This window comes from Parasteatoda tepidariorum, chromosome 2, assembly GCF_982258835.1.
Source record: "Parasteatoda tepidariorum strain Cologne lab strain chromosome 2, Ptep-v5.0, whole genome shotgun sequence".
NCBI classification, from domain to species: domain Eukaryota; kingdom Metazoa; phylum Arthropoda; class Arachnida; order Araneae; family Theridiidae; genus Parasteatoda; species Parasteatoda tepidariorum.
This window is the reverse complement of record NC_141756.1, coordinates 43,499,636-43,515,341: the sequence shown is the minus strand read 5'-3', so window position 1 is coordinate 43,515,341 and position 15,706 is coordinate 43,499,636. Positions and strand designations below refer to the sequence as shown.

The following is a 15,706-nucleotide window of genomic DNA, read 5'->3' as shown; positions in this document are numbered from 1 at the left end:
TCTTCAGAATTACAATTTAATGAAAAACTTCATTTAATACAAATAAGAATTACTTTCTTGCGATATTTTCTCTTAACGAAATTCCTTAGATTTCTTTAAATTCCATTTCAAAGTAAAGGAAGAAAAAAAATCAAAGGGATTAGTTGCAGAGAGTGCAAGTTTATTACGCAGACAAGTAAATAAACCAATAAAACTACTTTCCTCCAGAAAAATTCACGAACGCACGAATTTAAAACGTTGTTTTCGGTTTTGTGGTTTAAAAATTTAACATTCTTTACAACTGTAATTAAATATGCATTCGATAAAAACAAAAGTGCGAGAAAATGTAACACATTGTTTTACACGAAAATTTTTCTCTGAAATCCTTTCTGAGAATTCACTGTGAGAATAGAATTCTGGCTTTTATGAGAATGCTTCCTTTTAAAAGTTCGAAAGGAGACGAAAAAATGATTTGTATTTCCGCCTGCTTGAAATTTTTACACACTGTCAAAGGACGACTGAAAAGATTTCAACTTTTGTCACGTTGCCCTGGATACATGGGTTGCTCGCAATCTTGCAAACAAGATTGTCATATTTGTTTGCTCTGTAAATACATCACTTCGATTCGAACCGTTTTTTTTCCCTGAAAATATTTCTCTCAGAATATTTCATAGTATTAGCTCTTTTAAAATGCGTACATAGAAATGTTTCTAGTCTGGAATGTTGTTGCAATATGATTTCAGAAGTGCAAATTTACTCTCGTTGTATTTACTTCCTTTACGTTTTATTAATATTTACTCTTCTATCATTGAGTGGAGTTCAAAATATTAAGATTAAAAAAAAAAGTCATTTCCTTCAAAGTAACGGGTAAATTTCTTCAAAGTAGCGGTAAAACTCAGTTATAATTTAGTAAGTAAGTTAAATAGAAATGTTAAAAAATCTCTAAAGTAGTCGTTAAAAATATTATTTTACCTTCAAACGTTTATATAAAAATGACAGTATTAGAAAAAAAATCTCATTTAGCCATGTTTGAAGTACTGTCATTGTTTGTTATCTCGCTAGTGCTAACAAAGTTAAGAAACTATTGAGTGTGATACTTTTTATTTTATTTCAACGATGAGATTTTTCTTTCTTGTGGTGCTAGATTGCTTAACACACTTATTAACAAAGGTTCTGATTCTTAGAATTGAACAGCGTTGTAGTCAATTCTGAAGCAAAACTAAAATCGTTGCTTTACCAGCAGATTTTCGAATTAAATAGATTTCAGGGGGGAAATGAATTCATACGTATTTGTATTGCTCGAATTATTTGTTACCTCGCTAGTGGTCATAAAGTTAAGAGGATAGTGAGTTGTGATATTTTTTAAATTATTTCTGTGTATTAAATTGTTTTTTTTTATATTTCATTAATGGAATTTTTCCTTCATGGTGGGTTACAGTACTAATTTACTCTTAAATTCTGCATAGAACCGCAATAAATAAATGCTGCTAAAATAATTTCAGTTTCATTTTTTTCTATTATTATTATTCGTTACCTTTCCTCACGGTTTTATGCTATTATATTGAGCAAATCTCATTTTTAAGAGTTCAACATATCAAAATAAGTATTAACTGTAGTGAGAAACATTTGCAGCAATAATTAATCCTCAGTGCTTATTACTTACCGAGGAGACATAATTTTTTTTCTTCACGGTATCTATAATAACACTAACAGGATTGATGCAGTTTAAATGGGTAATAAATATACAAATAGAATATATTGTACCTATATTAGTATATCCACTACCTATTAAAATTACACCAACTACCATAATACAAGTAGTGCCTATTACCAAATATAATAAAGCATTATTGACGTCAATAATAGTATGGCTATATTTTTATTTTCTTCTAAGTGAACTAGTATCATTTAACTATTAATTTTGCTTATTAGTACATGGCTTATTTTTGTCATTTGTTTAGCACCTATTACCGAAATTAGTTAAGCATCATTGACACCAATCATAGAATGCCTTTTTTTACGTTTTCATTAAACGATTTAACACCATTTCTAAATTAATTTCTCTTTCTTTTAAGTTCCTAACTTTTTCTTCATTACCGTTGGTTTCAGAAAACAAAACATTATAGAAACACATTTTAAAAGCATAACTACAAACAAAATAATTACGTGGTTTACAATACTTTTAGAAATACTAATTTAGTGAAGTAGTTCACGCATATTAACATGTTCACATAAATCTTTTATCATTAACAATTATAACAAATAAAGTTATTAAAGAACGAGCAAAAAATACTTTTCTTAAATCATGAGAGCTATAAGCTAGCAAACATCAATGATTTTACTTTTAAAATATTTGAAAATTTATATAGACCAATGATAGTTTTATTTAAAACTATGGTCAATGCTAAACCGATCCTAAATTTCAACTTTTTCCAGTGTCTTTTCCGAACGATTGACATAAGAACGTGCAATAAAAACCATTTTTTTTATTAATGAGAGCTATAAGAGCAGACGTGAATGATGTTATTGCTTAAAATATTTGATAATTTAGAATAATCTATAGTAACGATAGCTACGATGGCTTTGAAACAATAGCTGTTTGGCATGGAAACAATAGAAACCGATGAAAAATTCCGTTTTTCGAACGTCTCTCCCGAATTTATATAATGGGATACCTGCAAGTGACGTAGTGTGGGTATCTCGATCCTGATTGGTTATTGAAACGTGGCATTTGTTTACGCTAGCAACTGTTCTTTTTATTCTACTTTGAGGAAGCCAAGCCTGCCAAGTACCAATTCTCTTAAGTAACGCAGCCTATAATCTTTCACAAATATTTTAGTTCTACCACTATATAATAACACAAAGACAGGCGCGAAGCCATGTAGAACACAAACAAACTTATTATGCATCGAAGTTGTCAGGTACACAAAACAAAAATATATAACAGTTACAATTATATACATGAACAAATAATAAATTAAAGTTAATTAAAAGAAGTAGACTAGAAAGAATTATATTTCAACAAATTTGATTTGCTGTACGGTTCTCTATTTAATTAACTCAACGTTAATTAATATTTTAAGTTATGTAGAGAGACTTAGCTCAATTTTAGTACTCCATATTGCTGATAAAGATTAGCTGGTGCTGACATCATAGGTCACATGCATGGGTATTGGTTGTCTTCTTCTTCTTCGAGTGCAAGTACCCAATTGAAATTTTAAAACCATTTTTAGAATCACGTTCCAAAATTTCTTTTTTCACCCAATGTAAAATTTTCTCTAAGTCGTAACAAATTGTTTTGGAGTTATAAGTCAAAAATACACGCGCACACGAGCGAAAAGACACACAAAATTTTTATTTTACTATTATAACTAGCTTTAAGCTCGTTCTTTGCACGGGGTTAAAAAAAATAAATAAAACAGTGGAATTAATGATGCACAAAACTGAAAGACATATAGCAACACAATTAATTAAGTCAGAGCAATATTCCGATTATTTCTAATTAATTTTTGTCTTTCTCGGTAGCTTTCTACATTATCAGATTAAGCAAAACATGTTTTTAGAAGTCCATCTCTTCAAAATAACAATTGATTCCATTCGGTGTCATTTGGCATAATGCCGTATCTCTTGGCCACCTCCTGATAGTAGAAAATTAGTATAATCAATAATTTTCTCTTGTTCATTCCCCCTTCAGTGGGTCGTAAAATTCTATTTCCACAAAGGTATCTTAGTTCCAATGACAGTATTTACTATAGATTAAATATACATCAAACGACATAGCAGCAGTACTACACATTACGAATATTAATTTGGCATCATTGGCGTCAATAATAATGTGATTTTTTGCTTTTTTTTCTAGATGAAGAAGCACCTTTTACCCTTTAATTTATCTTTATACTTCAAAACTTATTTTCCATTTCAATTTGTATCTATTACTAAAATCAATTTAGCATGATTGGCGTCAATAGCAATACGACGATTTTTTCCGGTTTCTATAGGCGAATAAGCATTTTTTATCCATTAATTTAGCCTTTTATATTTAGCCTATATTTTAATTAATACCAATTGGTGAATTTAGTTAATTGCAATTCTCGAAAATTATTAGTAACTAAACAAATATTTTTATAGGCTTTTGTCGCGAACAATCTAATATCAGTACTTATTTCGAAGCGAGAAAGAAACAGCCAAACTAAAATTGATGTGTGTAATGCTTAGTTAAATGTAGTATTCAATACTTCTGGTATTGCCATTATAAGTACTGTGGTAATGAGAGCCTATTATACTAAGGATAGTAAAATATAGGTACTATGGTAATAGATTCTTTGCTTCACATCGAAACGGAAAAGTACCCTAATATCACCATCCTACTTACATCCTAATATACACTCTTAATATTTTTTATTATTTGCTGCACCTTCCGCTGCAGTTTCATACAATTAGATTTACCAGAATATGAGATAGAATTCCAACTCACTGAAAGAAAGAATACTTATATATTCAACTTCACATTATTTCATTAGTTCTTGTTGAGTTTCCACTAATTATGTTTGTAGAAACACTTGTGGGGATCTTATATTTTTAGATTATGTCATACCCTCATCTACCAAAAGGTACCTCAAGATGGATTCAAGTTAACATGGATTATATACTAGTGAATTGATATTTAATATGTATAGTGGTAGTTACGCCCCATTTCTCCCCTTCCAGATTTTATCTGTGATAGAATTCGATGAACGGATACCACTAGTTAATTCATGCTGTCTATTTATTTTTATCCATTTTGCTCATTATATTTTTTCTTCATAGCATTTCGCTCATAATTTTTTTTCTTCAATATTGTTTATTGACCGGTAGACTTTATTTTTTCTTCACCGGATTTTTTTTCGTTCTTTGAGCAGTATATTTGTAAGCAAATCAACTGTTCAATGTGGACCATCCATCAATGTTGACATGTTCATATCACGTCAGGAGGTCACCAATTAGTTGAATTATAAATCGACTATGTCAACTTTCATCTACCAAAAGGTACCTCAAGATGGATTCAAGTTAACATGTCTTAAATACTAGTGAATTGGTATTTAATACTTATAGTGGTAGTTACGCCACACACTCTATAAAAGAGTATCATTATAAGAAACACTTAGTTTCATATACCTTTTAAAATACGAATTCGGCACGATCATTCCCATTACTTGTGTAATTTTAACATTGATTTTACTTGTGATAAACTAACATTAGTTACCAAGCACAAGGAACTCATAGGAACGTGCGAGAAAACTAATGTTTGAATGTTTAGAGCTGCAAGCTAATAAACCGTCTAATTATAAAATAGTATTTTATTACATACTATAGAACAATTTTTCTTCTAAATGTTGCGCGCAAGCCAGTGATTAGAGTTAATTTTAACGTAGATAGTTTGGTCCGTCGTGTCGTTGAACGTATATGAGCAATTCTACAAATAAACGCCAGTTAGGCGGCCAAAAAAAAATAAAAAAAATTTGGGGGGGGGCACACTATTTCTACATGAATTTTCTTCTTCTTTACACCCTAGAAAGGCAAAAAAAAATCGTGAACATGAAATTTTTTCTTTGTGACATACTTTAAATGCGACATACTCTTTCTGACATACTCAGATAAATCTGAGCCATTTATTCAGATAAAACGATTTTTACATAAATATAATATTATTATAATGTTTTTCTAAAATGTATTTATAGAGATTTCATACTATAAGATTATATTTTAGTATAAAAATTGGCGTTTATTTGTAGAATTGCTCATATCGTCGCCTTGAAACTAAACCGTGGTAACTCAAAAAAGCAAATTTTTCAGGAGAGCAATTTCTAACTTTCTGCGTTAATGCTGATCGCGCCAATGCGATAACGATTTATCTGCTCTCTAAATTAATTTTATTGAACTATGAAGATAATACTTTGTTTCTCTAAAAGGGTGATTTTTTTTTTTACACAAAGTGACCCAAATATCTCATTTTTCGATTTTTTTTGAGTTTTACGGTTTTGTTTCAAAGCGACGAGATGAGCAATTCTACAAATCAACGCGAATTAGGCGGCCAAACAAAAATAATTTTTTTTTTTTTGGGGGGGGGGCACACTATTTCTACATGAATTTTCTTCTTTTTTATACCCTAAAAAAGCAAGAAAAATATTAAACATGAAATTTTTTCTTTGTGACATACTTTAAATGACAAAATACCAATTTTGAATTTTTCCCAATTTTTTCAATTTACGAACTTTGATTAAATTTTTTTATTTTTGTTTTTTATACTAAAATATAATCTTATAGTATGAAATCTCTATAAATACATATTAGAGAGACATTATAATAATATTATATTTATGTAAAAATCGTTTTATCTGAATAAACGGCTCAGATTTATCTGAGTATGTCAGAAAGAGTATGTCGCATTTAAAGTATGTCACAAAGAAAAAATTTCATGTTCACGATTTTTTCTCGCCTTTTTAGGGTGTATAGAAGAAGAAAATTCATGTAGAAATAGTGTGCCTCCCAAAAAAAAATTTTTTTTTTTTTGGCCGCCTAACTGGCGTTTATTTGTAGAATTGCTCATATACACCAAAGTAGGAATGGATTTGTATAAGGTATATACAGACATGCGTATATACAAAGATTCCGATTTATTTGTGGCTGTTTTCGTTGGCCATTAAGGCAGTGGGGTACGATTGTTCTTGCTTTCCAGTGGTGCCATCTATGGTCAAGAATTTGACTTCTGCCTCACCCGTTTTTAAGTCTGACACATCCATGCATCCATTCATCCACAGATCGTAATTTTGACCTGAACCATGGAAGGATCAATCTCCACTTCAGTACCTCCAAAGGTATAATTTGTTATTGGAAAATGAAGGACTTTGTGACCCGACAAATTGACCTCGTGTCAGTCACTATTTACTACACGGGAAGTCTTCGGCCGGCTGCATTCGAACACCCGTTCTCATGAACGAGAGTCCAACTCCATGTTAACCAGGCTACCCCGAGTCTTTCGCCTTATTTATGTAAATTAATTCATTTTTGTCCGGCATTCTTTATTTTTTTTTCTTATTTAAAATATCTCACGTTAATATATTGTTTAGAATATTCGTTTTTCGAAACTAAAATTTACATTTTTAATTAGTCCTATAAACCTTAATAATATTTTTTTCTATATTTGAGATAGCACGACATACAAAGCTACATTATAACTTTATAATAAAATTAAAAGTTAACAAAATATTTTTAGATTTTGAGAAAGAAAATTTAGAATAAAAAAACATTAATTTCAAATAATTATCAATCATCTCATTTGAAATAAGTCTGGATCAACAAAAGAAAATTAATTAAAACAACCTTTAATAAATTCTGATGAAATTGAAAAAAAAAAAAACACCCATTATCTTTTAGAAAATAAAATTTTTGTAAAATTAAAAAGGTTTACATAGTTCATTTATTTCCTGACTTCAAAGAATCACTTGAATTTTCAGGTAATTAAGAAAAGTAATTAACAAGATCAAAAGAAATAGCAAACAAGAGCACTCTAGATATCACATTCTCGAAATGGAATTGTTCATGTCAAAAGGAATATTAGAAAAACAAAATGAAAGTAACTCTGAATTAAATTCATTTCTGCACTTTTTCAAAGGCTGTCATTTCATTTGTTATTTATCTTTATATATCTAATATAGTAAAAAGCTATTATTCTTTCTTATAAATTTAAATTAACGTATACTTAGATATCTTTAACAACCAAATTACTCAAACATCAAAGAAGTTCTTCCCACACATTAAATTTTCAAATTTTGATTTAACCTAAGTAGGACAAAGTTAATCTTATTTTTCATCGAATAATAGTTAATACAAACTAAGTACACTTATGATTTGCTGTAATAAAGAAATACTTTCAGTTATGGAGGCTATAGCCAACGCAAAACTACATAAGTTATAATTTTTGTGAACGCTGCTTTAAAATGAAGCTATTGAATTAACGTTTTTATTAGTTTTTAGTATGCATTTTATATGTGATGAAATTGAACGAATCCCGTAAGAACAATCGTAAGACAAATATAATATTGCTAATAATAAAGGAAAATATAAATATATAAGAAATATATAATATTTCTGGCAGCAGTATATTGAACAAATTATGAAAAAAGCAAGCATTTATAATCGTATTTCATTAGTATTTCCTACCACGTATTCTATTAGTATTTCCTATCGCGTATTCCGTTAGTATTTCCAATCACGTACTCCATTATTATTTCCTATTCTTTAATAAAGAAATATCTTTCCATGATAACCATTTTCAACGTTTATAGCAGTTCTTTTAAGATTTCATCTAGAAGAAAATCATAATTCCGCTTATTTTAATAATTTCAGCTTTTTTATATACGTCAGAAACAAATTCAAAACTGGACTAGATATACCACAAGGACTGCATATTTAACTATCGTATATAAAATCTATTTTAAGATTATTAATGATAAAATTATGAGAAACTTCATTCCTCTAAGAATTTTAAATATAGTCTCTTATAGGTTATAGCTTTCTTATAGGTTATAACTTTCTTATGGGTTATAACTTTCTCAATTACCGTAAATTTTATTTATGAAGTTGGGACTCCGCAGAAAGAAGATTGATTAGTAAGAATCCCGTAGCAAAAAAAAAGGAAGAAAAAAAATTAGAGCTCATGCTTTAAGGTACAAGACATGAATAATGTTAGGAATGGTAGCTATATCTAACATTCGGCATGTTTAGAAAATATTATTTAAACGAAAATCATAAGCATGTAAGAATACATATCAAAAGAAATGTTTAAAAAGTAGGATTAATTAATAATGTTAACAACATTAAAAAAAAAGAGAAAAATCAAACTAAAAAAGAATTTATTTGAAATGTTCGTTACATAAGAAAACATCGCATTACAAATATGTGATCTTTATCTAACACTAAATTAACTTAGGAATATTTCTAAAACATTATAAATCTCTATATAAAAAAAGTGATTTTCATTTTTAAAATGTATGATATCGTTAAGACTTTTGCCAACATACCGAAATTAAAATTTCGATTTTGCCATGTTTCTTAAACATAAAAATTTTATTTCATTAAAAATACGGTATATTTACGTAATAACACACTTACGAATAAGATATTTTTACAATAACGATTAAATTGAGATTTATAATCATACATAGCATATTTTATGTACATAAATAATTTATATTTATTTATAATTGAAATATTACAAATATAAATAAATATAAATTATTTATGTATATAAAATAAGCTTGATTACGAAATCACATCTTGGTGCACGGAAGATGGATTTGTTTGGTAACATAAAAATATATAATACTTTTAATGCGGTATTTTTATGCAACTCTTCTTTTAGTAATATAATAATGTTCATAAAGGTACATAAAATATTAAATGCTTATTTTCAATCAAAATGTTTAAAAAAAATATAAAGATTTAAAAATATACTTTACCAATAAAACGAAAGAGAAATTGACTTGGCATGTTCGTCATGCATAACGATCCCATAATGTTCCTCCCACTAAAGGAAAGCACAAACACTACCACCTTCTCCCTATGCTCAAAACACTAATGCACCTGTTAGTAGTTTCACCCAAATAAGCCCACTTCTGTTTTTTCTTTTTTGAATTGTTGTTTAGTTCTTGAAGGGCCCACGTGCAGATTCACTTGTTGGAATAATACATTGAAGGGGGGCTGGCCTAACGATTCGCGCGTGCTGTTGTTCCCCCACCCTTAATTTTTCCTTCCCCCTTATCCCTTCATCTTGAAGAACTGAAAACGATTTAATGTTTTCTTCCATCTGCCTATTCTTCTTTCTTTAATCAATTCTTTTATTTTTAGTCCCATTGTGTTGTTTTGAATAAAAATTCAAACTTATTTTACTTTCTTCTTTTCTAAGATATATACCTTGTTATTTTATCGCTTGATTGTTATTTTTTATGTTGTCAGTTTTTTGTTATGTTATTTTTACCGCTGCACTTTAAACAGTGAGTAACGTTAACTTTCTCCTCTTAGCGAAATTGGAGGTTTACAGATTTAAAGAAATGAGCCGAATTATTATTTATGAAAATTGGAAGACAGTCATAAATTTTCGAGAGTTGCTGAGCTATAATATGGTTCAAATTATTTACAACCATCAATATAGTGCTAAGGTTAACAATACTTTCAGACTTCTAAAACTAAATTACACTATAACATGGTTCAACTTTGACGAAAACTAATCTTTGCTGAACCATTATATCTTAAATGCGAACCATAGTTCAAGGTAAATCTGAAGGAAACCAGGTTTGCTAATTTGGTTCAGCAAATGAATCTGTTTTTCTACGTGAGTAGTTATATTAAAGTTATTATCGTAAAATTATAAAATACTAAGGGCTTAGGCTCCCTGTTTGTGGCTGCTCTCTAATTCTGATGATTATCTCTCAATAATTGTTGTTTCTTAGCATGAAATAGTCTTTTCTTCTGTAAAAGTTAAAATCCTCTTCTTCTCATTGGCACGACAGCCCAGGATGGGCCTTGGCCTTCTCAACAAGACTATGCCAAGACATTCTTCCCTAAGTCTAGGTTCTCCAGTTTATTATCCTTAAAACGTGTAGGTTCTTTTCAAGGCAGTCTAAAAATCTTAGGTTTGGCCGTCTTCTTTTTCTTGTACCTGTTGGCCTGACACTGAAAACGTTTTTGGTAGTCCTGCTATCCTCCTTTCTTATAATGTGGCCTGCCCATTAAATCCTTTGAATTTTGATAAATTTAATGACATCAGGTTCTTTATATGCTTTGTAAAGTTCCGTATTTGATCTTCTAAAATAGGTACTGCTTTTACTTTTTCCACCAAAAGTGCTTCGCAGTATTTTTCTATCAAATCTAGCTATCATATTTTCATCTCCACGGGTCATTGTCCAGGTCTCACATGTGTATGTAAGCACTGATCGTATAAGACCTTTATAGAGTAACATTTTTGTTTTTCTTTTTATTAGGCTTGACTTAAGATATTTTCTTAGACCATAAAAACACTTATTGGCCAACGTGATTCTCGTGTGTATTTCTTGTGCAGTGTCGTTTTTGTTGCTAATCTCAGACTCTAAATAGGTGAAGCTATAAGTTAAAATTATTCAGTTGAAATATATGCACTAAAAAGAGTTGTGTTTGATTGCACCTGTGCCACCCCTTCCTACAAGTAAATTACATAAAACATATAAATTAAACGTTTAATTTGAGTGAAATCTAATCGATAACTAGTAAGAAAGATCTTTATTTCCTTTATGATTTCTAATAACATCTGTTAGTAAACGGGAAATAATAATCTCTTTTAGCTATCGATAAGTTCGAATATGATTTAACGAATATCTATCTAACAGTATATTATAATTTTCACTAAAAATTAATAAATATAGATTATTTAATAGTTTTAGACATCGATTCAAATAAATTTATCTTAAAATATATCGTAATAAGGTAATATCCTAGAATAACTTCATAACAAAGAAACAGAAATTTTGATTTTTAACTGATAATTTAGAAAACAATCAAAATCAAAACCGTAATAGCAGCAGAGTAAAATAAGAAAAATAAATATTAATGGTAAGTACCTTAAAATTCGGGATACAAGAATATTTTACTGGAAAACAATATATTTAGGACGCAACAATTTTATGATGGTGACAATAAAAAATAAGGAAATTAATGTGGGAAAAACTACATCATTCCATGTGATTTTCTGGCCAATAAAAATGCACCAATGGAATAACAATAATGGAAAACTGTGAGGCCAGCATTAGATTTCTATATATAGTTAGAAATATGGTTCACATTTAATTTGTACGCATAAAGAGAGATCCACAATTTAAAATTAACGCACTAAATCTTTATATTTTATAGTTTTATTCTCTAACAAATGAAATTAATTACCAAATATAGTTGGATTATTTACAATTTAGATTATTTATTAATTAGATTATCTACAATTTAGTTACATTATTCATCTACATTACTTTAGCATTAGGGGACCATCAAAAGGCAATTTCACGTTTAAACAAACATTTTAAAGTAATTACTCCCTCAACAGTCTATTGAAGGTTAATGATGGTTAATCCATGATTTCGTGACCAACAGTGTGATCAACGGTATGTTAAATAATAACCTATTACTTTCCGTTGTAATTTTCATTAAGTACTCATTGTACAAAGCACATTAAAAAGACGAATAAGCCAGAATAACGTTTGATATTTGATCTAATAATCGGATTTCCACGTACAAAGATTCAATCTTAATGGTTCGAAAGGGTTAACCTCACATATACGATGGTCAGTTAGTGCAGACGATATTTTAAGTTACGAAATTACGCATAAAAACGTACTTTCTTTGAATAAACACGCTTTTTTTCTGTTACAGATTTGGATTTCAGACCCTTAAAATCTTGAGGGTAACCGCTATCTGGAAAATCCCAGTAGTTTCGCCAGGAGAGAGGTTCATAGTTAGTGTTAGTTTTATATTTTGCTCATTTCACCATCACTCGAAAAAGGTTTAAGAAAGTCGAAAAAGAATTGCATGCAATAATTAATAATTTTATCCAAAGCTAATCCCATGCAGTAAACAATTTGTAATAACAATTCATAATTTTATTTAATGATAATCGAAAAATTTTGAATTGAAAGATATAAAAATTTTTACATCATTTTAAAGTTATAAATTTTACATGGCAAAATACAAAATTAACGAACTTGGTAGAATAGCTTTGGAGAAATCGTATTTTTTTTTTTTAAAAAAAAGTCATTCGTTGCAAAGCTAATAATTAAGCATAACAACTTGATATCTTTTGTACTACACCAGCCTGCTTACATAATTTTCTAGCTGCCTTGAAAAATTATGTTTTGATCGCTAAACTTGGCATTTTTTTTTAAATTAAAAATAGTATTTAATAAGAATAAACTAACTTTTAACCTTATTACTTATTTCAAATGTATGTTAATATTCTTCTCTTGGATTTTCAACGATTAACTGTAAGTTTACAATTATTATTGCTTTATTACAATTTTATTAATAAAATTTTTTTATATGTTATTATTAAAATTATTTTGAATTTTTTTTCCTACATTTGCCACTAATATTGGTTCTAGGTTTAAAATTATTGAATAACTATCTCTTATTAAATTCAAAAATATAAATATAAGTAATAGAAAAACCGTTTTTCCACTTTCGAAAAACAACTGTATATATATATATATATATATATATATATATATATATATATACATATATATATATATATATATATATATATATATATATATATATATATATATATATATATATATATATTATAAACAGCATTTGTTTATCTTTCTATTATAAACTACTTAATAACTATAATTATTTCTGGAATTTTTTATTACTTTTTTTGTATAAATTTCATAAGATTCTGAAAATGCCTTTAATATTTTTTTAATTTATTTATTTAATTTATTTTATTTAATTTTTTTGTGAAAAATATATTACTGCAATATTTGAACTGCTTAATTGAATTTCTCTTCATCTAAAGTAATATTTTACAGATAATCCTAACTAGTAAGATTCCCTCGAGTCATATATTAGTTTAGCTAATAGTTGACTTAATACATAATCATTAAGTTCTTATGTTTCTAAAGTTTTAAGTATATTTAAAAGTTAAGTAAAATTTGGCATTTTCAAATTTTCAACAAAAAAAAAAATATTTCTTTTTAAATAAGTTTTAGTTTATATATATATATATATATATATATATATATATTTATATATATATATATATATATATATATATATATATATATATATATATATATATATATATATATATATATATATATATATATATATATATATATATATATATATATATATATATATATATATATATATATATATATATATATATATAAGTACTGCGAAAGCTGGAAGCTAAGCCATCTGATAAGGAATACGAATTCATATTTTGTTCCATAATTGGATGCCTACTACAATAGTGGATGCCTAATAATCTTATGGTTATATGTGCGTGGGGGACAACATTTAGCTCCTTGCAGCTGGGCACATACTTTAACAGAGAGTTTTAATTTCTCAAACTCATAATCGGCAGAACTAGAGTTCAAATGCCAGCGTTGATACCACAATGTTCCATCCATTCTTTAAGAACATGAAGAATTTCCAGTGTCCTCAATTGGTGACTTTGGACTATTGGAGTACTACCCTTTCTTTCACACAATACTGCAAGCATGATAAATTATTCCACTAGATAATGTAATTACGCAGCATTATAAGGTTTGCTTGAAGAAAAAAAAACTCATCCATAACCCAACTCCAATGCTCAGTTAAATTTTTTTATGGTTTTGAACCATGCTATTTTCAAATGATTACTGAACCACATAGTTCTTTATTCACGGGTTTTTAACCAGAACAGGTTTAAACTGTTTCAAGCCCGTTCCCAACCGTAAGTTTCAAAGGTGAATTTGATAGACAGATTGCTGTCGATTTTTCGATATGGAATGCTCTCTGAAATTGTGAATCGTTAAGTTCTTCTATACTCTTATACCAAGATATTTCTCGCAAATCCTATCAATGACATTGGAATATGACTTTAGAACAATGTAACATTTCGCTGTTTCAGGTAAAACAGCATATCACAGTCATAAACAAAAATTGCTCTAAATTGAAATCTCTAAGCTTGGTATTACCAATACTGATTAAAGCACACGAAATACGCTGAATTGTTATAGTTGTTATGTGACAAAATTTGAATTTCAATGCGTTTTCAATAATTTATGGGTCTTTAAGCTTTGATTTGGGGACTTTAAATTCATCCTTCATTTAATACTTAAAGAATATCGAAAGTAATTCTTAAATACTTTTCATTACCCCGTTAAATTCAAGTGGTGGGTAATATAATATAATTGCTCGGAAGCACGTTTTCAAGAATGGATTCTTATTCAGAGTTACCTGTTAAATGGAAATAAAAAAAAAAAGATTTTTTAGTGCTTAGCATGCATTTGTTACGTAAGAGGAGAAGATTCCAAATATTTAGTGCCACTGATTCTATAAAGATATAATGTTCTATTTAGTACTAATTAAATTCTTAGCACTAAATGTGTTCAAATCGGTGCTAAGGTTATGAAGAGATGCTTGCCACCTGCTCTGTTTTTGATAGGAAATTTCTAAATAGATAAGAGTTGAGGTTCTTTTTTAAAGTACCATGTAGTGACAGATTTTTAAATATTTCAATATTTTTGTAAATACTTTTTTGTTTTTGTGCTTAAATATCTCAGACGTTCCCAAACTAATAAATTTACCTATAAAAATTGCAAGAAAACAGCATAGTTCTAACGTAATATAGAGAGAGGAAATAACGCATATGCATTTTATATGGAATGCTCAGTTTGGGGAAATTTTCGCCAACTTGGCGACAATCTAAGTTATTTGGTGACCATTTTGATGCCAAAATGATAGATTCTAGAAATTTGAAATTTTAAAGCGATAAAACCAATATCAACAGAATTTTTCGGAAATCGTTAAAAACATGTCGAAAGTTCCAGGGCTGCATCGCCATGCCTATATAAAAAGGAGTGCCACGTGCTGTATAAAATGGAGTGTATGCGTATGTTTGTAATTGTCGTACTGTTCTGATCTGAACACTGACTCATATGAGGTTGTGAAGATG

General features: G+C 28.6%; 1 protein-coding gene across 2 annotated transcripts in view; it reads right to left on the bottom strand.

Moving 5' to 3' along the window:
• The window catches only part of LOC107438595 (uncharacterized), a 95,253-nt gene extending 85,550 nt beyond the window's left edge, over nucleotides 1-9,703 (bottom strand). Inside the window, exon 1 of one of the 2 annotated variants that reach the window (XM_016050909.4) lies at nucleotides 9,477-9,703. In XM_016050909.4, the coding sequence (XP_015906395.3) occupies nucleotides 9,477-9,531 (55 nt within the window). In that variant the 5' untranslated portion in view covers nucleotides 9,532-9,703. The remainder of the gene's footprint in view (nucleotides 1-9,476) is intronic. The other variant, XM_071177466.2, reaches the window with a different exon arrangement.
• Nucleotides 9,704-15,706: the final 6,003 nt, after the last annotated feature.